General features: G+C 41.3%; 1 protein-coding gene across 1 annotated transcript in view; it reads left to right on the top strand.

Annotated features, from left to right (window-relative positions):
- Positions 1 to 26,253, top strand: part of LOC124795846 (mucin-5AC-like) — a 111,491-nt gene that overhangs the window by 23,661 nt on the left and 61,577 nt on the right. The window contains exon 2 of the mRNA XM_047259928.1: positions 25,796 to 25,851. Within this exon, the coding sequence (XP_047115884.1) occupies positions 25,796 to 25,851 (56 nt within the window). The remainder of the gene's footprint in view (positions 1 to 25,795; positions 25,852 to 26,253) is intronic.

Below are 26,253 nucleotides of genomic sequence, written 5' to 3'. Positions count from 1 at the left end.
TATTTTAGAGTTACCTATAATACTAGAGGGCATATCATTTATATAAATAAGGAACTGGAGCGGCCCCAACACTGATCCTTGGGGTAGCCCCCACTTGACAGTACCCCACTCAGATGGAACATCACAGCCGTTATCAACATTGTGAATAATGACCTTTTGCTGCCTGTTGCTAAAGTAAGAGGTGAACCAATTGTGAGCTACTCCCCGTATTCCGTAATGGTCCAACTTCTGGAGCAACATTTTGTGATCAACATAGTCAAATGCCTTAGTTAAATCAAAAAATACGCCAAGCGTTCGAAACTTTTTGTTTAGCCCATCCCGTACCTCAGAGAGAAAAGATAATATAGCATTTTCAGCTGTTAAACGACTTCTAAAGCTGAACTGTACATTTGATAGCAAATCGTGTGATATAAAATGATCAATTAACCTTACATACACAGCCTTTTCGATAACTTTTGCAAACACTGTCGTGTTTGTTAACCCCCAATGTGCCTTTTCTAAATAAACAGTTTTTAACATTAGTAAAAGACGCAACATAACTTACACTGCCCTTGGTCTGCTACTGTGAAAAGACTTCGCTACTGTTAAAAATGACACTTCACCAAAGTGAGCTATGTTAATAAACAGTTCTTCACAGGAAGACGATCGTGTGAACCACCGAAACGCGCAGTACCCAAATAAACAAGCGACTGACGCAGAAGCCGGCCGATGTGACCGAGCGGTTCTAGGCGCTTCAGTCTGGAACCGCGCGACCGCTAAGGTCGCAGGCTCGAATCCTGCCTCGGGCATGGATGTGTGTGATGTCCTTAGGTTAGTTAGGTTTAAGTAGTTCTAAGTTCTAGGGGACTGACGACCTCTGATGTTAAGTCCCATAGTGTTCAGACGCAGAAAACTGTTTCATTTGTCATCTTCAACTTTTTTAGTCCTGTCTTCCTCAGTTGCGTGTAATACTACGGTACACTGATAATTTTTACTTATGGACCTTCTGACAGCAACTGAATAAAACACAGTTTTAGTGCCATACACGTTTCGTCTTTATTTTCTGTAAGGCATCATCAGTGGCCTGGAATATGTACATATGTTAGCTATTTAATTTACATTTTTGCCACTGTGCCTATAGGTTATAACCAGTTCTGGTTATAAACAGTTCCTATTAAGTAGTAATGTTTCGAACTGTAGTTACAGGTTGCGTGGACACTCACAAACAGCCGAACGAAAAAAAAAGAAAATTTACACCACACGAAAACACACACACACACACACACACACACACACACACACACACACACACACATGCATACACGAACAGATCACAGATACTTCAATAATTACAGTCGAAAGTTTGGGAATAAAATTCGATGTTTGGCAAAAACATTTGACAGTCGGCTACAGAAACCAAAACATTGCATTGAAACAAGCGTTCAGTTCATAGTGCTGTGGAAGGTGGGGAAAAAATCGCAAATTGGTATTCATAAGAAGAAGAACACCAAAAATGCAACAGGAGCGTAATATGTAAGAAATTGTCCACGCTACCTGTAAGTACAGTTCGAAGCATTACTACTCAATAGGAAATACCAACCAGCAGAACTGTTTATAACCTATAGGCACAGTGGCAAAAATGTAAATTAAATAGCTAACATATGTACATATTCCAGGCCACTGATGATGCCTTGCAGAAAATAAAGGCGAAACGCGTATGGCACTAAAACTGTGATTTATTCAGTTGCTGTCAGACGGTCCATAAGTAAACATTATCAATATACCGTAGTGTTTCATTTGTATTCATCAACAGTAGTAGCCATCGTAATGCCGCCCTTTATGGACGAAATATTTACCAATTAACAATATTTGCTATTATTAAACATTTTAGGGTGGCTGTGAAGTTCTTGCCACAGCCCGACCCTCCCAAGTCGGTAACACGTGTTACGGAAAATGCTTTAGTATTGCTGGGGTTAATTTCCACTAGGGAAAGCAACGGCCCCGACACACATTGCCTTAGGGCCAACTTCTTTCAAATTCTGGAAACAGCTCTTTGACTGTCGACGGGAGCGAGAGCCTGCCAGCGCGGCGGGCGACCGCCCGAAAAGAAGAGCCGCCGGCGGTCCCGGTAGCTAGTGGAGCGAGACGGTCCCGCGGCGGAGCGATTTCCCGCGATGGCGCAGGGAAAGCCGATTGCGCAAGCGCGACTCGCCGCGCTACGGCCAAGGCCGCGCCCCACATCGCGACGAAAGCCCTGACAGCCTGCCTGAGTACTGCCAGCTGCTGTCGCCGAATTCCGCGGTCTCCGCCAACCGATCACCCGTAACGATTAGGCACCGGCCAGTCGACGCCGCCGTTGCTGGAAAGCCCGCGACGCCGGCACTGGCCCCTGTGACAGCGGAAAGTGCGCCTTTGGCTGCAGCCTAATGACGCATCCTCCAAATCGCGAGGGGCCACTGCCTGAGCTTACTTCTGAGGCCATGTTCTGCCCTGAAGAACCAAAGAAACTGGTACCCCTGCCTAATATCGTTTAGCGCCCCCACGAGCATCTACATCTACATCTACGTGGATACTCTGCGAATCACATTTAAGTGCCTGGCAGAGGGTTCATCGAACCACCTTCACAATTCTCTATTATTCCAATCTCGTATAGCGCGCGGAAAGAATGAACACCTATATCTTTCCGTACGAGCTCTTATTTCCCTTATTTTTTCGTGTTGATCGTTCCTCCTTATGTAGGTCGGTGTCAACAAAATGTTTTCGAATTCCGAGGAGAAAGTTGGTGATTGGAATTTCGTGAGAAGATACCGTCGCAACGAAAAACGCCTTTCCTTTAACGATTTCCAGCCCAAATTCTGTATCATTTCTGTGACACTCTCTCTCATATTTCGCGATAGTACAAAACCTGCTGCATTTCTTTGAACTTTTTCGATATACTCCGTCAGTCCTATCTGGTAAGGATCACACACCGTGCAGCAGTATTCTAAAAGAGGACGGACAAGTGTAGTGCAGGCAGTCTCCTTATTAGGTCTGTTACATTTTCTAAGTGTCCCTCCAACAAAACGCAGTCTTTGGTTTGCCTTCCCCACAACATTTTCTATGTATTCCTTCCAATTTAAGTTGCTCGTAATTGTAATACCTAGGTATTTAGTTGAATTTACGGCTTTTAGATTAGACTGATTTATCATGTAACCGAAGTTTAATGAGTTTCTTTTAGTACTCATGTGGATGACCTCACACTTTTCGTTATTCAGGGTCAACTGCCACTTCCCGCACCATTCAGATATTTTTTCTAAATCGTTTTGCAGTTTGTTTTGATCTTCTGATGTCTTTATTAGTCGATAAACGACAACGTCATCTGCAAACAACCGAAGACGGCTGCTCAGATCGTCTCCTAAATCGTTTATACAGATAAGGAATAGCAAAGGGCCTATAACATTGGGGAACGCCAGAAATCACTTCTGTTTTACACGATGGCTTTCCGTGAATTGCTACGAACTGTGACCTCTCTGACAGGAAATCACAAATCCAGTCACGTAACTGAGACGATATTCCATAAGCACGCAATATCAATTCGAGTCGCTTGTGTGGTACAGTGTCAAAAGCCTTCCGGATATCCAGAAATACGGAATCGATCTGAAATCCCTTGTCAATAGCACTCAACGCTTCATGTGAATAAAGAGCTAGTTGTGTTTCGCAGGAACGATTTTTTCTAACCCCATGTTGACTGTGTGTCAATAGACAGTTTTCTTCGAGGTAATTCATAATTTTCGAACATAATATATGTTCCAAAATCCTGCAACACATCGACGTTAACGATATGGGCCTGTAATTTGGTGGATTACTCCTACTACCTTTCTTGAATATTGGTGTGACCTGTGCAGCTTTCCAGTCTTTGGGTATGGACCTTTCGTCGAGCGAACGGTTGTATATGATTGTTAAGTATGGACCTAATGCATCAGCATACGCCGAAAGGAATCTAATTGGTATACAGTCTGGACCAGAAGACTTGCTTTTAAGTGATTTAAGTTGCTTCACTACTCCGAGGATATTTACTTCTACGTTACTCATGTTGGCAGCTGTTCGTGATTCGAATTCTGGGATATTTACTTCGTCTTCTTTCGTGAAGGCAGAAGTGCCACAACATGATGTGGCACGCTCTCGACTGATGTCTGAATTAGTGCTGGAGGGAATTTACACCATGAACGCTGCAGAGCTGTCCATAAATCCGTAAGAGTTCTAGGGGGGCCGGGGGGGGGGGGGGTGGAGATCTCTTCTGAGCAGCACGTTGCAAGGTATTCCAGACATAATCAATAATGTTCATGTCTGGGAAGTCTGCTGGCCAGCGGAAGTGTTTAAACACAGAAGAGTGTTCCTGGAGCCATTCTGTAGCAATTCTGGACGTGTGGGGTGTTTCATTGTCTGCTGGAGTTGTCCAAGTCTGTCGGAATGCACAATGGACATGAATGGATGCATGTGATCAGAGAGGATGGTTACGTACGTGTTACCTGTCAAGAGTAGTATCTAGACGGTATCAGGGTCCCATATCACTCCAACTGCACACGCCCTACACCATTACAGAGCCTCCACCTGCAGCTGGTGACATGCAGGGTCCATGGATTCATGAGGTTGTCTCCATACCCGTACACGTCCATACGCTCGATACAGTTTGAAACGAGACTCATCCGAATAATCAACATGTTTCCAGTCATCAACAGTCATATGGCGGGGAATGGGTACTGCCAAGGGGGAGGTGATCTTGAGAAAAAGATTGAAAAAGCAACGAAAGGATAACGTTCTACAAGTCGGAGCGTGGAATGTCAGAAGTTTGATCGTGATAAGCTAGAAAGTCTGAAAAGAGGAAATGCTAATGCTCAGTCTAAATGTAGTAGGGATCGGTAAAGTGAAATGGAAAGAAGACAAGGATTTCTGGTCAGACGAGTATCGGGTAATATCAACAATAACAGAAAAATGATATATAGGGAGCAGGATCGTTATGAATACGGAGATAGGGCAGAGAGTTACTGTGAACAGTTTAGTAACAGGACTGTTATCATCACAATCGACTGAAAACCAACACCGCCAACAGGAGCTTAGGTATACATGCGACGTCGCAGTCCGAAGATGGAGAAAAAGTGGATGAGGATATTGAACGAGTAATTCAATACGTAAAGGGAGATGAAAATCAAATAGTCATGAGGGACTGGAATGCAGTTGTTGGGCAAGGAGTATAGAAATGGTTACGGGACAATATGGGATTGGTACTAGGAATGAAAGAGGTGAGAGACAGTTCTGCAATAAATTTCAGCTAGTAATAGCGAAAACTCTGTCCAAGAATCACAATAGGGGGAGGTATACTTCCAAAAGGCAGGGTGCGAGACGGTTTCAGTTAGATTACATAATGCTCAGGCAGAGATTCCGAAATCAGATATTGGATGGTAAGGCGTACCCAGGAGAAGATATAGACACAGATCACAATTTAGTAGTGATGAAGAGTAGGCTGAAGTTTAAGAAACTAGCTAGGAAGAATCAATGCGCAAAGAAGTGGGATACGGAAGTAGTAAGGAATGAGGAGATACTCTTGAAGTTCTCTAAGACTACAGATACTGCGAAAAGGAATAGCTCAGTAGGCAGTTCAGTTGAAGAGGAATGGACATCTCTAAAAAGTTTAATCACAGAAGCCGGAAAGAAAAACACATGTACAAAGAAGATAGCTGCGAATAAATCATGAGTAACAGAAGAAATACTTCAGCTGATCGATGAAAGACGGAGGTACAAAACTGTTTAGGAAAATTCAGCTATGCAGAAATACAAATCACTTAGGAATGAAATAAACAGGACTGTTACGTGAGAAATATGAAGAATTGTAGGAAGGACTGACTCAGCATATAGGAAATTCAAGGTAACCTTCGGTGATGGGTGCTAGCATTAAGAGTGCAATTGGAATTCATCTGTTAATTGCAGAGGAGAGAGAGTTTAGGTGGAAAGAGTACATTGAAGACCTCTGTTAGGTAGAAGACTCGTCTAATGACGAGGTAAAAGAAGAACAGGAGTCGATATGGAAGAGACAGGGATCCAGCATTAGAATCAGAATTTTTTGGAAGACTGAAGATCAAATAAGACAGAAGGGATTGGTATCATTCCATCAGGATTTCTAAACTCATTCGGGGAAGTGGCATCATAACGACAATTCACGTTGGTGTGTAAAATGTGAGTCTGGCGATATACCATTTGACTTAAGAAAAGCATCATGCACACAATTCCGAAGATTGCAGCAGCCTACAGGTGCGAGAATTATCGTACAATCAGCTCAACAGCTCATGCAGCCACAAGTTTCTGGCAAGAATAATATACAGAAGAATGTAAAAGAAAATTGAGGATGTGTTAGACAATGATCAGTCTGATTTTAGGGGAGGCAAAGGCACCAGAGAGGCAGTTCTGACGTTGCGGTTGATAATGGAAGCAAGACTTCAGAAAAATCGGGGCACGGTCATAGCATTGGTCGACTTAGAAAAAGCGTTATACCGTGTAAAATGGTGCAAGATGTTCGAAATTTTGAGAAAAAAGGGATAAACTATAACGACAGACGGGTAATATGCAATATGCATAAGAGCCAAGAGGGAAAAATAAGAGTGGAAGACCAAGAACGCATTGCTCGGATTAAAAAGTGCCTAAGACAGGGATGTAGTCTTTCGCCCTTACTATTCAATCTATCATCGAAGAAGCAATGACGGAAATAAACGAAAAGTTCAAGAGTGGAATCAAAATTTAGTGTGAGAGGATATTGATTATAAGATTTGTTGATGACACTGCTATCCTCAATGAAAGTGAAGAAGAACAATAGACTAATGAGTAGGGAATATGGATTGAGAATAAATCGAAGAAAGATGAAAGTAATGAGAAGCAGCAGAAACGACAACAGCGAGAAACTTAACATTATAATTTGGTGATCACGAAGTAGATGAAATTAATGAATTCTGCTACCTACGCAGCAAAATAATCCATGATGGACGAAGTTAAGAGGACATCAAGAGCAGTCTAATACTGGCAAAAAGGGCATTCCTGGCCAAGAGAAGTCTACTAGTATCATACATAGGCCTTAATTTGAAGAAGAAATATCTGTGAATGTACGTTTGGAGCACAGCGCTGTATTGTAGTGTAACATTGACTATGGGAAAACCACCGGAACAGAAGAGGATCGAAATATTTGAGATGCAGTGCTGCAGAAAAATGGTATAAATTACTTGAACTGATAATGTCTGCAATGGGGAAATTCTTCGCAGAATCGGTGAGGAAAGGGATATACGGAAAACGTTGACAACAATAAGGGGGCAGGATAAGACACGAGGGAATAACTTGCATGGTATTAGATGGAGCTGCAGAGGGTAAAAACTGTAGAGGAAGACAGAGGTTGGAATACATACAGAAAATAACTGAGGACGTAGGTTGCAAGTTCAAATGGCTCTAAGCACTATGGGACTTAACATCTGAGATCATCAGTCCCCTTGACTTAGAACTACGTAAACCTAACCTAACCTAAGGACATCATACACATGCATGCCCGAGGCAGGATTAAAACCTGCGACCGTAGCAGCAGCGCGGTAGGTTGCAAGTGCTACTCTGAGATGAGGAGGTTTGAATAGGAGAGGAAATCGTGGCGGGCAGCATCCAGCCAGTCAGAAGACTGACGACTCAAAAGAAAAGAAAAAAATAAGGAAATTTGCTTGCAAAGACCTAATTATGGTAGAGTCCTACGCCAGCGACGTCGATGTGTTGCCTGTGATCTGCTACTGTGGTTGCCGTTTTAGTTAAAACTGATTTGCCTGTAGTTGCTACAGCACGTGCGAGATGAATTGGAAAAATAGGTTTGTCTAGTGTATTTAGATGTTTATGCTTTGTACCCAAAATTTTTGCAGGAGGGGTCCAACAAGCGCTCATTGTGTGATGTCAGGCTGACAAATTACAGCAGCTGCTTTGTATCTGAGCAAGAACTATAAGTCACCTTCGATCACATCGCCTGTGATCGGCAGCGACACAGGTACACTGCACGAGTAAAACAATTTATTCGATGTACACTACATGATGAAAGCTTCGCCTCGCAGGTAATGTTTTGCAACAGGGTGCACTGTCATGCTGATATAAAGAATCATCGCCTCCGAAGTGCTATTCTGTTTTACCCAGTACACAATACTGTAAAATGTGGTCATATTCTTTCGCATTTAGCGTTTTCTTAAGCGCAATAGTGGAACTACACCGTAACCACTAGAAACACCTCCATACTGTAACACCACCTCCTCTCCACTTCACCGTTGGCACTAGAAATGATAAAAGGTAACATTCTCCAGACAATCGCCAAACCCAAACCATTCCATCGGTTTCCCACAGGGTATAGCATGATTCATCCCTCCAAATCACTCGTTTCCAGTCTTCCAATGTCTAGTGGCATCAATGTTTACACCACCTCAAGGGTCCCTTAGCACTGACTATAGTAATGTGTGACTTATGAAGAGCTGCTCGACCACCGTAACCCAGTCGCACAGTCATTGTGCTAGAGCTGGTCTTCTGGTAGCATCTACATCGATACTCTGAAAATCACATTTGAGTGCCTGGCAGAGGGTTCATCGAACCACCTTCGGCCGGCCAGTGTGGCCGAGCGGTTCTAGGCGCTCCAGTCTGGAACCGTGCGACCGCTACGGTCGCGGGTTCGAATCCTGCCTCGGGCATGGATGTGTGTGATGTCCTTAGGTTAGTTAGGTTTAAGTAGTTCTAAGTTCTAGGGGACTGATGAGCTCAGATGTTAAATCCCATTGTGCTCAGAGCCATTTTGAACCATTTTACTCAGTGCTAGAATTGAAAACAATATCAATAGCTCATAGCGATTGGAAAGGCACCATCATTAAGCCGTCTTGTCTACTAGAAAGCTCCAAACGTATTAAAAATCATGGTTTAAAAGGTATTATAAAAACTGCGTCATATATATGAATTTATACCTAATGTATTGATTCTTCTACGTGTTTTTTGAGGCTGTAGTTGCTTGGAGAGCACAACAACCTAATAGTTTTCTTTTAATATTACATAATTATTTTCAGATAGTCGCTGTAACGTGAATAATTCCACATTCATCCGGAGTTTCGTTCGCGTTTTAAATCTAGTGCATTAAATACGGAAACATGTTATGTGACAGGTTGCTGTTATCAGTTGCACTGTGCCGGGATAAACGTCTGAAAGCAGGTCAGGTCCGGAAACACGAGTCTGGAAGGATTCTACCCTCTGACTGTTCTCAGTCTGCAGGAATTTCACATTCACCGTTAGGATATCGTGTAGCATCAACGCGGAACTCCTGGCACACTTAGAGCCACTAGGTTGCACAAAACGAGCGGTGAGAGTCCGACATCTCAGCAAGTTGGTGCATTATTACTCTACATTTAGACGACCACTTGAATTCGCCACTCGTAAGGACAAAAGTACTTAACCAAAGAGCTCAAAGCGGTTTCTGCTCTAATCGGCCTACACACACACACACACACACACACACACACACACACACACACAAAACTTGCAATATATGTTACCATTCAAAGGTAAGTGACCTTTGGTTTTTGGACAGTGATAGACAGGTTTGCGGTGGCATAGCTGTGGACGGATTAGTTCTGTCTCATACCGTGTACAGAATTTCAGATGTATACCTTCATCAATACTTTGGCTTTGTAGAGTGCCTGTGCAGTGTACTGCTATTTTTGCGTTGTTATGAATGGGTACAGAGCTCAAGGAAAAGATAAGATGAGAATCAAGTCCACATCATTTATACTTCTTCTCAAATAAACGATGGAGAGCGCCACAATCTTTTAAGTCATTTTCAACCACATGTCCGGATACTTTTGATCACACAGTGTATGTCTACGTACGACCCCTAATATCTTTTATTTTATTTTCGTGGTTCCTACCAGAAATGTCCGTTGGTGGGAGTAAAATCGTTCTATAGTCAGTTTCAAATTCTGGTTCTCTAAATTTTATCAATCGTATTTCGCGGAAAGTACCTCGTCTCTCCCCCAGGGATTTCCATTTGTGCTCACATAGCACCTTCGTAATACTCGCGTATTGGTTGACCCTACTTGTAACAAATATAGCGGCTCGCTTCTGAATTGCTTTGATGTCTTTCTTTAAACCGATCTGATGAGAATCCCGAACACTCGTACTGAAGAATGGATCGCACTATGTTGTATACGCGGCCTTCTTTATAGCTGAGCTACACCTTTCTAAAATTATGCCCATAAACCGAAGTCCACCATTTTATTTCTCTGTTGCTGTTCTTACGTGTTCATTCCATTTCATTTCGTTTTGCAACGTTACGCCCAGATATTTAATCGGCGTGACTGTGTCAAGCAGACGCTACTAATATTGTATCCGAACACTACGGGATGGTTTTTCCTACTCATCTGCATTAACTTACGTTTTTCTATATTTGGAGCATGTTGCCATTCATCACAACAACTAGAAGTTTTGTATAAGTCCTCTAGTATCCTCGTACGGCCCTTCTACTATTATTAAAGCGCTTTTCTCCGGACTTCAGTTTAGTTTGTTAAGCTATCTCGTCGCCTGTATGATACTTCTCGCATCTCTCAGTCGGCCACACACATGTTGGTGAAAGGAAGTGTACTAGTATTAGGACCACATCATTTAAACTTACTGATAAAGCAAATAAATTTCCCGTGTGTTACGGCGAGCATTATGACCACCACGGATAATTCCACATAGCTCCTTACGTGATCTACACGGAATCATTCATATAAAATTGTTACTAAACCTGCGTAGACTACAAATTAACCTTCGGGTGGAGACTTACCTCTAATTAACAATACACGCCTTCTTACCCACATAATTTTTTGCATATTCCTCCTTTTGTAGTGGACCACTCCGAACTATCTACTGAAATGAGCGCTTACAAGTTTCACTTGCATTTATATTTTCTCCAAAGTTGTATCGTCGTTTACAAGACAAATATGGCCTTCCATTAAATTTATCAGACTTTACCTAAGGCTGAACCAGCTGTAATAAATGCCATGTTTCACCTAATCTAGGCAGAAATGGAACTTCCAGGAATATGGGATATGAACCCAAAACTCTACACTCTCCTCTTCTGGGAGAATAGTTACGGCGGAAAACGGCTTAATTGTGCAGCATAGATATATTATAAGAATGAATCTTCTAGTTAACACTGCTATAAAGGAGCGTTTTGACGAACCAAAAATATGTCAAGCTGCATCTCAAACCCGAATTCGTAGTACGTTGAACCCCGGCTGGAATATGATGGGATTCTTCACTTAAGCAAGATATCCTCCGAGGAAAAAGATATTCGTGGAGGATAATCTAGAAGAAGATTAGGTAAATCTGAAGTTCTTCACATCACGCACCACGTTCTGGTGCCTGTAACTATTCTTGATTTCTTTAAGAACAATCTATGAATCTTAGCAATGCAGCGTAATATACGGGGCATAAAAAAAAGGTATGGCCGATCTCATACATAGAGAAATAAAATGTGTTATATAGATATAGGTGCAGAAATGCTTTATTTACATATTAGAGCTCATTTTCTACTCCTCTTCATAATCACACTGACCATGGGAAACAAACAGAAAAAGAACGTATCTGCATAGAATGAAACACTTTCCTAAATTAATTGTTCAAAATGCCTTCCGTTTGCAAGGCTGCAGGCACAACACGCCGTCGCAATGTATTCCTGATGCGTTGATGTATCCCTGGAGAACGGTGTATTGTTTCACAGCCTTCCACAATACAGGCACAAAACTCTGTACATCTTGTGGTGGCGTTCCATAGAAAAGAGTTTTAAAATGCCCCCGTAAGTGAATGTCTGGTGGGTTTAGGTCTGGAGAGCGTGGAAGCCAAACAATTGGTCGACCTCAACCATCGATCTGTCACGGAGTTTTTTTATGCTAATAGAGCAATGAAGTTAGCCGCGTGTCATCATAGAGAGTGAAATTAGCCGCACAACACAGGCAATGATGTTAGTCACATGTCAACACTAGCAGTGAAGTGAGTGGCACGTCAACACTACTTTCGTCAAACTGGAACAACAAACATTGGTGATGAACCTGATAAGTACAACTTACTGTACATTCTAATTAAACGTAACCAAGAGCGTGATTTGAATATGTCATGCAAGAAAACGTTTCATGTAATACTCGTACACCCTGTTTCTGTGTGTTTCCCGAGATTATAAAGAGAAGTAGAAAATGTGATCTAACAAGGAAAAAAGCGTTTCAGGATCCATGTCCATATAACAAGTTTTCCACCTCTGTGTGTAAGAAATGTTTTCTGAAAGCTTGGCCGTATCTCTGCTACACCCAGTATTTTATTTCTGTCCTAAATGAATGACTGACGTTAAAGAGTTGCTTACAAGGGAACCTCCCCATCGCACCCCCCCTCAGATTTAGTTATAAATTGACACAGTGGATAGGCCTTGAAAAACTAAACACAGATCAATCGAGAAAACCGGAAGAAGTTGTGTGGAACTATGAAAAATAAGCAAAATGTACAAACTGAGTAGTCCGTGTGTAGCATAGGCAACATCAAGGACAAGATAAGCTGAGCAGCGCCGTGGTCCCGTGGTTAGAGTGAGCAACTGCGGAACGAGAGGTCCTTGGTTCGAGCCCTCCCTCGAGTAAAACTTTTATTTTCGCAAAGTTACGATCTGTTCGTTCATTCATTGACGTCTCTGTTCACTGTAACAAGTTTAGTGTCAGTGTTTTGCGACCGCACCGCAAAACCGTGCGATTAGTAGACGAAAGGACGTGCTCCTCCAATAGGAACCGAAAACATTTGATCGCAAGGTCATAGGTCAACCGATTCCTCCACAGGAAAACACGTCTGATATATTTTTTACGACACTGGTGACGGCATGTGCGTCACATGACAGGAATATGTTGTCGACCCACCTAACTTGCACACTTAGCGAATAGGTAAAAAGATTCTTCTACCTTGCCCGACTTAGGTTTTCTTGTGGATGTGATAATCACTCCCAAAAAAGTGATGAAAACATAAGAGTTTGTCACATAAACTGCAACAAATGAATGCAACAGTTTCACAGTCGCACAGTTTTCCCTGTGCTCTGTCAAAACATATGTTTTTTACGTTTTCAAATGTTTCCGTGCGTAGACCGTCAAATCCTGCATATGTCCAAGCAAATCTGAACATGTCCTGGAATTTTGGAGAGCGAAGTTGATTATGTGTGAGTGCCTGAACTTTGATAATTATCTGAAAATAAAAAATTAAACTTCTCACCCGAGGGAAGATTTGAACCAAGGACCTCTCGTTCCGCAGCTGCTCACGCTAACCACGGGACCACGGCGCTCGTAAGCTGACGCTCTCCTTGATGTTGCTTATCTTGCACATGGACTACTCAGTTTGTATATTTTGCTTATTTTTTTCATAGTTCCACACAACTTCTTCCTGTTTTCTCGATTGATCTGTGTTCAGTTTTTCAAGGCCTATCCCTGTGCCAACTTATAACTAAATCTGAGGGGGGTGCGATGGGGAGGTTCTGTTGTTAGTCATTTCAACTGTGTGTCAGTGCCCCCACTGCGCGACCATGGCTCGCTACTCACTCTCAATGTAGTGAAAATTTTCTGTCCGAAGTGTCGCATCATTCTGACGCGGAATTGGTTCCATATCGCGACACTGGACGATCGAGCAGAAGTGCTACGGAATCTTAAGTATTCATCCATATGTATTATTTCGACTCTGAGTAAAAATTAAATCTCAATACTAAATATAGAACCCAGTACGTTGTCCTCGATGGTGAGTATTCATCGGAGGTGAGGGTAACATCTGGAGCGCCCCAGGGAAGTGTGGTAGGTCCGCTGTTGTTTTCTATCTACATAAATGATCTTTTGGATAGGGTGGATAGCAATGTGCGGCTGTTTGCTGATGATGCTGCGGCTTGCGGGAAGGTGTCGTCGTTGAGTGACTGTAGGAAGATACAAGATGACTTGGACAGGATTTGTGATTGGTGTAAAGAATGGCAGCTAACTCTAAATATAACTAAATGTAAATTAATGCAGATGAATAGGAAAAAAATCCTGTAATGTTTGAATACTCCATTAGTAGTGTAGCGATTGTCACAGTCACGTCGATTAAATATTTGGGCGTAACATTGCAGAACGATATGAAGTGGGACAAACATGTAATGGCAGTTGTGGGGAAGGCGGATAGTCGTCTTCGGTTCATTGGTAGAATCTTGGGAAGATGTGGTTCATCTGTAAAGGAGACCGTTTATAAAACACTAATACGACCTATTCTTGAGTACTGCTCAAGCGTTTGGGATCCCTATCAGGTCGGATTGAGGGAGGATATAGAAGCAATTCAGAGGCGGGCTGCTAGATTTGTTACTGGTAGGTTTGATCATCACGCGAGTGTTACGGAAATGCTTCAGGAACTCGGGTGGGAGTCTCTAGAGGAAAGGAGGCGTTCTTTTCGTGAATCGCTACTGAGGAAATTTAGAGTACCAGCACTTGAGGCTGGCTGCAGTACAATTTTACTGCCGCCAACTTATATTTCGCGGAATGACCACAAAGATAAGAGAGATTAGGGCTCGTACATCTACACATCTACATCTATACTCCGCGAGCCACCTTACGGTGTGTGGCGGAGGGTACTTATTGTACGACTATCTGATCCCCCCTTCCCTGTTCCATTCACGAATTGTGCGTGGGAAGAACGACTGCTTGTAAGTCTCCGTATTTGCTCTAATTACTCGGATCTTTTCGTTGTGATCATTACGCGAGATATATGTGGGCGGTAGTAATATGTTGCCCATAGAGGCATATAGGCAGTTAATTTTCCATCGTTCTCTTTGGTAGTGGAACAGGGAGAGAAGGTACTAGTTTTGGTACGAGGTACCCTCCGCCACACACCGTATGGTGGATTGCGGAGTATGTATGTAAATGTAGATGTAAATAAATAATATAGACGTTACTGCAACAAATCCCACAACAAAAAATGTACTCACTAGTAAATCAAAAGAATGTTTAATATATTGCTGACACAGTTTAGATGCATTGCAAGAGGGATACCGGTTCCACATCACTGGCTGCGGCTTTAGTACGTGCGTGCTACAGGTGCACTGAAAACGTTGCTGATAAAGCAGTTTCTGAAACATTTCAAAATGATTAACAGCTGAGCTCGGTGCGAGTCTCGGTGAAGAAATAGCTTCCGATATTATTCGCTAGGACATTTGTAAATATAATAAAGAGAAATGGTGCTGTAGCATGCCCCTGGGGTACGCCCGAAGTTACTTTCACATCTGAAGATGTGTGTCCGTTACGGTTGACGTGCTGCGTTCTATTTACATACGAACTCTTCAGTCTATTATACAAGATGGTCTGAAACTTCGAACGTTCATGTTTTCTTCATTGGGCGAAGTTGCCGAACTGTTTCGGACGCCTTCCGGAAGAGAAGGAACATGGCATCAACGTGGGCGCCAGCATTTACTGCCGTTTTGATCTCTCTGTCTTAATTTTTATTTATTTATTGTCACAAGCTGCTTTTTGGTAGTAGTTTTCTTTTACCGAGTGAATTACGGTCGTTTCCCATCATCGTAGGTTCCGACAGCACATAACACATTTTTTCTCATAATAAATTAATTGCGATATGAACAGCAGTGAATGATTCCAGGCAAGCTGCAACTAGCGTGATTTGTAGTGTTTCTTCCTCACCACAAGCTTGTTTCAGCTACAGCGCTATTCACAGGTAAATTACGTCCATTAGCAGTACACGCACAGAAAACTGCCATAGCGTGATATAGCAGCTTAGTCCGCGTAGTACTAATGGATGTAATCTAGTGCACTATTTGTGCTACACACGCATGTGACAGCGATTTACGTATGTACTCGCGATTTATTCAAATGTAATGTGGAACTTGAGGCTTTTGACAAGTGCTTGAAAATGACTGACAGTCGAAATCAGTCAACAGCACGGAGAATAAATATATTAAAGCCTGTTTGGACCAAGTTTTCTTCTTTAAAACAGTTTCGTTCTCTCCACCCTGCATGTATTTTACGCGATAAACTGTTGAAAAATATCATCTGCCTTGGCGGGTTTCCACACGCGGTAAAGCCTACAATTTTTATCATGACTGGTCAGAATTGACTGAATTTGCGGCCAGTTTCAGCAAGCTCACAACAATCGATGATAATGACAGTAAGAATGTCAGTCTACGTTTCGCGTAACTTCTTGACGCAGCTCTAGAGATGAGACACAGACGGGAACAGGAAAGTGTCATTTTATCGACGATCGATAAAATGTAACTGATGAGAGGCAACGGAAATATGGCATCGAAGCAACAAAGTGCGTAGGAGAAAGTGGAGCAAGCTGGTACCGGAAAGCGTTTAAGGGGACGGCACCGGTGTGGAGTTTGGCTGTTTACGTTCGTGCTGTCAGCGAATGACACTTGGCTGTATGCGTATCCTGGTCTGACTATTCGCCGAATTGTATGATGCATCAGTTAAATTATGGAGAATAGCTGTACAAACGTCAATTAGGTAATAGCACGGGCAAAAGAATATATTACAGCCTATTTGGACCATGTTTTCTTTCATAAAACGTGTTGAGGTTGTGGGCCGTCACAAGTACAAATTTCTAAAAATAAAACTGGTCCGGAAATGTTTACAATGAGACTGACGTGTAAGTGACCCTTGTTAAAGAACATCACAGAAGACGTTACAAATTGTCCCCGTTGACGTCGATGCAGTGCTGTGCTCGACTTACCAAACTGTGAGATACGCATAGCAGCTCTGCCTGAGGGACAGCAGCAATAGCGGTTTCAGTGATCCGCTGTAGCTCTTCCAGTGTGTGAGGATTATTTGAGTACATCTGACCCTTCAATTTACCCTAAAAGTAAAAATCACTGGGAGAGAGATCAGACGACCGAGGTGACCAGAACATCACACTGTGTCTGCTGATTGTCGTCTCCTCATGAACTCGTGACTACGTTAACAAGGCGCTGTGTGCTGTTATTGTCTTCCTGAAATTATCCCTACAGTCGTTCATCTTATGTGTGTTGATCCACACACAGATTAAACAGTTTCTCGACATACCGGTTTGCTGAAAAAATTGTGTTACGATGTGGGTACCAGGTCCTGTGCAACCGAACATCAGTCTTGTGATTATGCAACGGCTCTCCAAAACAGCTGGGGATTTTCTAATCCATAAAGGCGCATGGGCTATGAGTACATGGATCTTGACAGGCTGAACAAGACCTCATCTGAAGAAAAACTGAGGACACGAAGGTAATGATTCCATTTCACTCAGAAAAGGCCTGCAGAACTCAACAGCCGGAGGTTGGTCCGGACGCTTTAACTCGCGCACAGCAGTATAATTGTAAGGATGCTGAAGCAGGTCCTTTATGATCGTATTTCGACACGACGATCCCTTAATTCCTATTTGTACAGATAACCGGCGTTGAAATTTCGTCGGACTTGTTCCAGACTTTCCTCTACTCGGGCAACATTTTCTGATATTCGAACTCTTTGGTTTTTATTCGCTACAAAGCTCGTTTTGCACCATTTAATTAAAATTTTCGTTTGCAGACTTTGCTGAAAGTTGTGCCAAAACTCTTCCAGCCTTAAACTGTCGAGCAATTTCCCACATGTTTTCCGCTAATAGTGCTCTGTATAACACTCGACAGTGAATACGCCCTGTGTTTATCCTAAGCACCATCTACTGGTGCATTCAGCTGGCCATTATGCCTGCTACTCTCCCGCATTATGGAGCGACGTGGTGCAGTGGTTAGCTCTTAGTACACTGGACTCTTATTCGGGAAGACGACGCTTCAAATGCCCATCCGGCCATCCAGATCTAGGTTTTTCGTGATTTTCCTAAAATCAATTACGGAAAATGTCGGTATGGTTCCTTTGAAAGGGAATGACAGATTACCTTTCCCATCCTTCCTTAATATGTACTTATGTTCCGCGTCATTTTCGGCGGAACATTAAACACTAATCTTAGTTCCTTTCCCTCACTCATTCAAACGTAATGACAAATCGTAATACTCGGGACAGCAATCGGTTGGTGAATTGAAATCATAATTTCCAGCGTTTTCTGCGTTCGGCAGTTCAGCTGTTCATTAACAAGGAGTTTCATGTCTGTCTTGTAAATATTTCCAGGGCCAGTCTTATTTTCCCACTCTATAAATACTTGCTGTTACGTTGACGCTAAATGCGGCAGCGAAGAAATGTCTATTGAAGACTCCGACTAATTAATGGTATTCATTCCAGATCATATCTCTTCATAACACTAGCTCTTGATGGTGACAGGTGAGACGTTTTGCTTTAGGTTATTCACATTATTTTGTGTTTATACACATCCAAGGAGAACTGGCAAGCATAACTCCATGTATAAACACCGTCTGCAGCTACGTATCAGGCAGGCTATGTACACGATTGAACAGAACACGATAAGTATTTACGCTTACGGTATCATGAGTACAGCAGTAGCAGGATGTGTTCTGCAAGATGGACACCGAACTACATTCAACGAGACATCTATAGTTGAACAGACAAATGTTTCCTGGGATAGCGTAATAAAAGAAGCGACAGAGATAAATGGAGCTGACAACACCATCAATAAAAAGGCGGCTTCCAGCTGAAGACTGCTTCGATCCGGCAATTGGAAGACTGAAGTGGGAGCGGCAGTCACACTGACGAAGACATTACCTTTTATGGAGTTGGACTGGGCAGCTGGCACGGGGCCAACGATATATACGGGCGCTGTGGCGTGCGTCACAGCACGTGATACTAAAGTTCTCATGAGCTGCAGCGAGTTACTGTTTTAGAACACTTTAATGCTTCATTGCTCCACGCTTAAATACACTCACGGTCTCGATAACGCAGAACAACGCCAAGGACTTTTTGGGTGCCTTTCCATTGAGCTACCGATTTCCCATCTGACCCTGAAAGTAGCCTAGCGTTTGCGTTTTATGTGGACAAGGCAACTAGTGTGACGTCACAAGTTCGTTGCGGGGCTCGTATTTCCCATGGGCCCCGAGAGGGCACCAGAGACGTCACAGGAAACAGCACAGCAAGAACGGAAGTAGCTAAGAAACGACAGTCTCCACTTGACAATAACTAAGGTACACTTGTTCGAAAGCTCTTGACGTGTGACCTCTTGACGCGACCTGAAGATCTAGTAAATTTCTTAACAGTAAACGAGTTTCTGGCAGTTGTGATGGAACTAAACCGGTATTCACTCTGCGAAAACAGGCAAACCGAGAATTAGCAGTTAAGATGGACTGTGACCATAAAACAATGTGGGACAGTTGCAGACCTCATGCAGGTTCTAAAACACACTGGACTATATATTCAGTATTTTTAAAGCAAAAGGCCGCGAAAATCTATGGGTAACCTTCCGTCTATGTATGCTTGCTTGTTATGTGACCGCTGTGATTAAAGGAGACTATTCGTATCCAACCTTGTTACTAATTCAATTCAGTATATGAAACAATTTTAGAATTCTATGTTGGCAAATAAAATAATCTTGTGTACGACATGAAACCACACATATTAACGGTCATAATATACTAAATTAGAATAATAAAAGGATTTTTATTGTGTCTGTGTGTATATGTGCATTTCAGTTCACTATAATGAAGGAAGTAAGCTGCACTGCTATGGATGTTGACGATTCAAGTAGTATTTGATACCATAAAAACTTTTCTAACTAGTATTTTGAGTATTTAAGCTCGTGAAACTCCAATATTCTTTTTATTTTGTTTGATAATTCACTACATAGAATTTCTTGCTGATAAAAGAGCAGTTTTTGGAACAAGACTTTTGTGTATATTTCTCTATGAAAATCATTTTTCTTTCTTGTCAGGAAGCTATGAGCTTGACTGTTTAACACTGACATCTCCTGACGTGCCTGCAGATAACATATACTTCCACAAATACAGATACGATCATGATTTTTAATTTCTTAAAGAAATTCTTGCATGTTTCTCTTTCTGTCAGCCTCTTTATTATTGGCATTGCTCTCTTTTGAAATATTATAAATGTTTGGTCAGACTGATATTCCCCAAAACATGATGCCATATCTTAACTTTGCGTGAGTGTAAGGTAGGGAAATAACAATGCATCAACATTATAGGTTTCCTTAAAAATTCTAAGGAGATGTAGTATTGACTTAATTTTTTGTTTAACAATTCTGTATGTTTCTGCCACCGTAAATATTCATGTAGACATACTCCTATAAATGCAGTGTGGGGTGTTTTCTCTCTCTTATATTGCCCAACTTCTGCTGTTATGTTGGTTCCTAGTTTGCTTGTTATACGGCTGAATTTTATCCCTATTTGGCATTCACAATTAATCTTCTACTGTAACTAAAGTCACTCTCTCCTGTAGGTCAGCTTCGTGTACAGCTTTAACAAACAGGCTGGTGTCATTGACGAAGAATCTTGCATCTGCTGTTGAGACATGGTTCATATATGACGACGAATGTTGTCATCACAAAAAACATCAAAGGAAGAATGGAGTGGCTGAGTAACAACAGCCGAACAATACTCACTGTAGACATTCGTGAAAAGCCGCAGAAGGTGCTGATGGACGACTGTAGCAATAAAGAAAGAGTACCACGATTCCCTTTCCGTCGGTATAACTAAAGCTACCTGAGTTTATAGCCGACAGTTTATACGGCTTGTGACAGAAATTACAGAAAACCTTCGTAGAACACGGCTGTAGCATAAAGGCGCATGCTTATATGTCGTTAACACGGCGAAAGCAGATATTGTGGAACATATTATTGCTTATACCCCTCATTCACCGAAGTATGTGCTCTTGAGTACTTTCCAAAGCAGTATACCGGGTATTTAGAAACTACCATAGCGTTGGAAGGGTCACGGAAAACACACTATAATATATTCATGAGCAAACGATTTTGAGACGCACACCTAGGAGCGTGTAGCACACCCTTTTATCTTAATGGCGGCGGCTATGCGTCGTGGCATTGACTAAGAAACACCAAAGCCATGAGAAACAGGTTCTATTAGCGAACAACCGCCGTTCGCAACAAACCCAGATTGGCTGAAGCTGTGTTGGAACACCATGTGTACTGAGTGGAATTGATATGACCTGCGTGTGTTACACACACACACACACACACACACACACACACGCGCGCGCGCGCTTTATTCTGTAGGTGAGCATGCCCCAGATCGGCAAAGGCTAGTGAGTCGCCAGCATGGATGTGATTTTTAGGAAGTTTCTCACATCGAACTAGGTGAGTGCCGGGCTACCCACATCCCCTCTTTATTACGCGCTACGCAACTATTTATAAAACCTTCTCAGACTTTAACATGAGATTTGCTCCAGACGCAGACAGTGGGGTACACAGATTCTATCCTGGGGGGGCGGGGGGGGGGGGGGGGAGGGGGGAAGGAGGGGTTGGGGGTGTGGGTGTGATAACGTCAGTAAGGGTATCTGGCCATGAACAGCCCATTAACGTTGTGCCATCCAATAAACAATACCGACCCCGTAGATACATGGGAAAGGGCACAGAAGAAGCAGAAGAAGAAATTCTGTAGGCGAGCATGTGACTGGACAGTGACTCGTCTTAGAAGTCGAACACGCTCACACAACTATCAATGACGTTAGATTTTTGTAGGATTTTCGAACACGTTGGCTACACGTGCTTTATGACCTTCCTGAAGACCAAAAATATCTGTAGAAATCAACATGGGTTCTAATACAACGATCATGTGAAAACCAGCGCGCTCTCTTCCTCTTTTTAGATTTCGCGAGTTTCTTTATACAGTTTATGCTTATTCAGGTTGAAATTATTTTGTAGGGTTTTTATATTTCAACCAAAATATCGTGCTCAAACTGCTTAAAACAATACATGTAACCAAAAAACAAAACCTTACACAAAGAAAAAATTAACAAGAGAAGAAAACTAAACAAAAAACAACATGCGTACTGACAATATACTTGGGACAAATATCGAATAAAATAAACCAAATCTTAAACAAAACAACTATAAAACTAACAGTACGAACAAACAACAATCTAAGGACAAAAATTAGATCTGGAAGAATCAAAACTCCTGATTTTGCCTGCCCAGACATGAACAAAATTTCATGCAACGACTGCACTGAATGCGGTGTCTATCAAACATCACTGACTGTCAAGGATTACACAGTCAACATAGAGCATCAACGAGAATAAACTGTCAATCCAGTCGTCAAAAGCATTTCACGAAAGAAATTCTACACAAACAGAAATTACATGATTTATTTCGGTCGAGCAACAAATAGACAGTCGACAATTTACTCACTGATGCATTATGGGTGTCTACTCGAAGTAGGCGTTAAGTATATATGTAAACTGACGTTTATGTACCCTAAGTAGACTAACCAACTCCTAACATCTACAAGTTTATTTAAGAATGCCGCTGTAAGTAAAGCAATCTTGTTGTAAGGAAGAAGAACTAATAATTAAGCTATTCGCAGCTTGCCTGAACTCATTCGTTACAAAATATCAAGTAAGACGTATTCTACGCTACGGGCCCTGCCGAGAATGAAATAGTATTTTAAGCATATATGGTTTTTCATCTCATTGAAATATGTGTTGCCTTATACATAATTCTTTCTAGCGCACGCAAGTGACGATATTTCGTAATAATCGTGTAATAACACGAATTATATGATTTATATATGTATATATGCAATCAGCATAAGGAATTTTTACGAATATAGACGCATTTCCTGTACATACAAAGATTGTTTTCTTATATATCATAGAATGTATGTAATCCAACTCATAATTTCCATTTTTCTTTTAGCAAAACAAAGAAACATGTTGTCATAAGAGAATGCCAGTGAAATTTTCAACTATATTTCTTTTACATCAACCTTATCGTTTAAAATAATGTCAAGATGTTTCGTTTCTCTCTCTTCCAAAACATTTAGTCAGCTGCCTTTTTCAGCAGTATGTGGGACTGACAGGCTTTGAGTCATGTCTCTGGCTGTTATTTTAAGTGTGCACTAAATGAAGGTAGGTTCGTGCCAGTCAGGTTCAGATGTTTGTATTGTTTTGAAATTTCGCCCAGTTTGTCCTATGTAAATTTTTTCATAGTTACCGCATTTTACAATTTATACACAATACATTACGTTCACAAATTTGTCGTAATATACAACAGTCGTGTAAATTTGAAGTGTAGATATTTATAAATTACAATGCGATAACTGTGAGAAATTTACAAAGGAAAAACTGGACGAAATTTCAAAACAGTATATAAAGAACATCTGAACCTGATTCGCACCAGCCTGTCTTCATTTAGTGTACACTTAAAATAACAAAACCACACGGCCAGTGACATGATACAATGCCTGTTAATCCTACATACAACCATGAAAGGCAGCTGACTAAATATTTGAGAAGAAATAAATTTTCGCATACATAACGAACCATCCTGACATTATTTTAAGTGAAGAGACCAAGCTCATAGAAAAATCGTAAGAAATGACTAAATATTTGAGAAGAAATAAATTTTCGCATACATAACGAACCATCCTGACATTATTTTAAGTGAAGAGACCGAGCTCATAGAAAAATCGTAAGAAATGACTAAATATTTGAGAAGAAATAAATTTTCGCATACATAACGAACCATCCTGACATTATTTTAAGTGAAGAGACCGAGCTCATAGAAAAATCGTAAGAAATTTCACTAGTTTCTTTAATGGCAACATACTTCGTTTTGATAACAGAAAAAATACAATTAGATCTAACAATATACGTTTCCTATTATATTAAACAAAAAATAGTCTTTGCATGTACAGCAATTGCCAATGAGAACTGTGTATATTTTAGTAAAAAATCGTTTGTTGATTGCATATATACCCCCATAAATCAAGTGATCGTGTTATTACGCGATTATTACAAAGTACCGTCATTGGCATACGCTATTAACGATGACGTATTAGGCAAGTCGCATTATAATGATACGAAAAATTACATACGCATTAAACATTACTGTATATGCTAAAATATATTACGAGTAAAAATGTGCCTTCATAATTCAGATACTGCCAATGATGGGCAACGACGGAAACTGGTCTTGTAAAATAAAGTTAATATCAACAAGCAGCTTCCGTCAAACAATTAATTGTAAATATGACATATTTATGATTAGAAGTAATAATGATCTTTATTTTCGTTATTTTTTATTTGTCTTACATATTTGTATTTTTGTCACGACCAAAGATAAATTCGCATTTCGAAAAGCAGGGCGTTTTCATGATAAGAGCATATCTAAAACGCATCTTCACGCAAGAGTTGGGACTCGAACTGACGACGATCGCCAGTTCAGAATCAGCGACCCTACACCGAGACTACGTCAGTTACTTTGGTCTCTAATGACGTCTATGCTGGAAGAATGGTCACCATTCCCCCTTCCCACCCGTCTCTCTTCACCCAACGAAACCATATTACATTCCTATAAACTATTAACTTACTGCAGTACACTACAGTGACGCAATCGATTATCCTTTCAAAAAGTTCACCATTGTAACAAATGATAGTTAAAGCCAGCACTGTGCTTGCACATATCGCCGACACAACCGGAAAAGTAACAGAAAACAGATTAAAACTGGCGGGCCGAGACTCGTAATCGGGACCTTCGCCTTTCGCGGTAAGTGCTCTACTGGCTAAGCTACCCAAACACGACTCACGACCCGTCCTCACAGCTTCACTTCCGCCAGTACCTCGTCTCCTACCTTCCAAACTTCACAGAAGCACTTGCCCGCGAAAGGCAAAGGTCCTGAGTTCGTGTCTCATATCAGAGCGCACTCCACTGCAGAGTGAAAATTTCATTCTGGTAACAGAAAACACGTGTATATATTATTTACCAGTGACACGTGAATGTATGCGCAAGTGGTCAGATAACTGCCTGCTGGATTGAAAAAACCAACCACAGATAGGTCCAGCTGTAAGAAATAGTCCTAAAAAGTCGTAAATGTAACTAATAAAATGATCAAAACGTTCTTAATTACTTACTTACTTACTTACTTACAAGAAGAGGCTGAAGCGTAATAATTCCGATGCAAACAACATAAAAAAAAGCATTTTGTTGCATCAGTAGTATCTATATATTTATAAAACTAATTCATGTGTAACAAGCAACTCTAGATACTTCGGAAATAAAAGATAGAAACTCGCTTAACACATACTTAAAATGCAATTATTTAGTCACAGAGAAGATTCCTATATGAAAATCGCAGTCTGCTACTGTGTCTAGCACTCTGAGAAAGGCGGATGAAAGTATCCATAGAGCATCAGTGTACTAAATCCATTCGAGAAACTAACCCTGTCAGTCCACACAATGTCGGCGACATTTTGGGAAGCAGACATTCTATTCCAATATTCTGACAAAGTGTTGGCGTGTCAAGTGTTTTCATGTGATACAAAGCAGATGTGCAATCATATTAGATCCGGTGGGCTCGATTGTTCCGTCTATAGTCGCAAGTACGCACAAGCAGGAATTGTAAGACGTCTACGTATACCACGCTTGGCTGAAATTGCTCTGGATGTTCCAGAGCTTTGTTCAAATACATTCAAGACGTTGTTTTTTGCTAAATTTCATACAATTTTGATGTTTCTTTCACAGAGCAAAAATTATCACAAATGCAGTGTGCAAGGATTATGTTACAGGTTTGTTTCAGCGTCAATATGAACTTTCTCATACGAATACTGATTTGACATTGAATTTCTATCGACTCTGATTCTAACCACTTCTTCTGATTCTCTTACAGGATCAGAAAATGTTGAGAGCCAGCGCAGAGTTATCGGCAGAGAGCCTCCTTCGACCGTAAGTACTGTTAGTGCTACCTGCTATCCTAATACTGAAAGACTTACCGAACATTAAAAATTGTAAATATAACTTGTCTGAACCAGTCGAATCAGAGTAACATTTTTCAGTCACAAAAATTGTCAGATACTGACATGATTTTAACACTGTTAACACGTACTGAGCTAAAAATAAGCGACAAACGTAAAATGTCGTGGACCAAGTAATGGGTCTCGACTAGACGGAGCCATTTTATTAAAATATCTGGGTGCAATAATGAGTGATGCTATGAAAGTAAGGCGTCACATACGTATATACAGACGAAAGAAAATCCTTTATTGAATTTTTCGAGATTAGGAACCGATGCTAGGTAACGAATATTTTAGGTGATGCGAGGTACGGAATGACCAATGCGTATGTGAC

Source organism: Schistocerca piceifrons, chromosome 4, assembly GCF_021461385.2.
Source record: "Schistocerca piceifrons isolate TAMUIC-IGC-003096 chromosome 4, iqSchPice1.1, whole genome shotgun sequence".
Taxonomy (NCBI): Eukaryota; Metazoa; Arthropoda; class Insecta; order Orthoptera; family Acrididae; genus Schistocerca; species Schistocerca piceifrons.
Note: the sequence above shows the minus strand (reverse complement) of the source record. Positions and strands in the feature narration are given on the sequence as shown.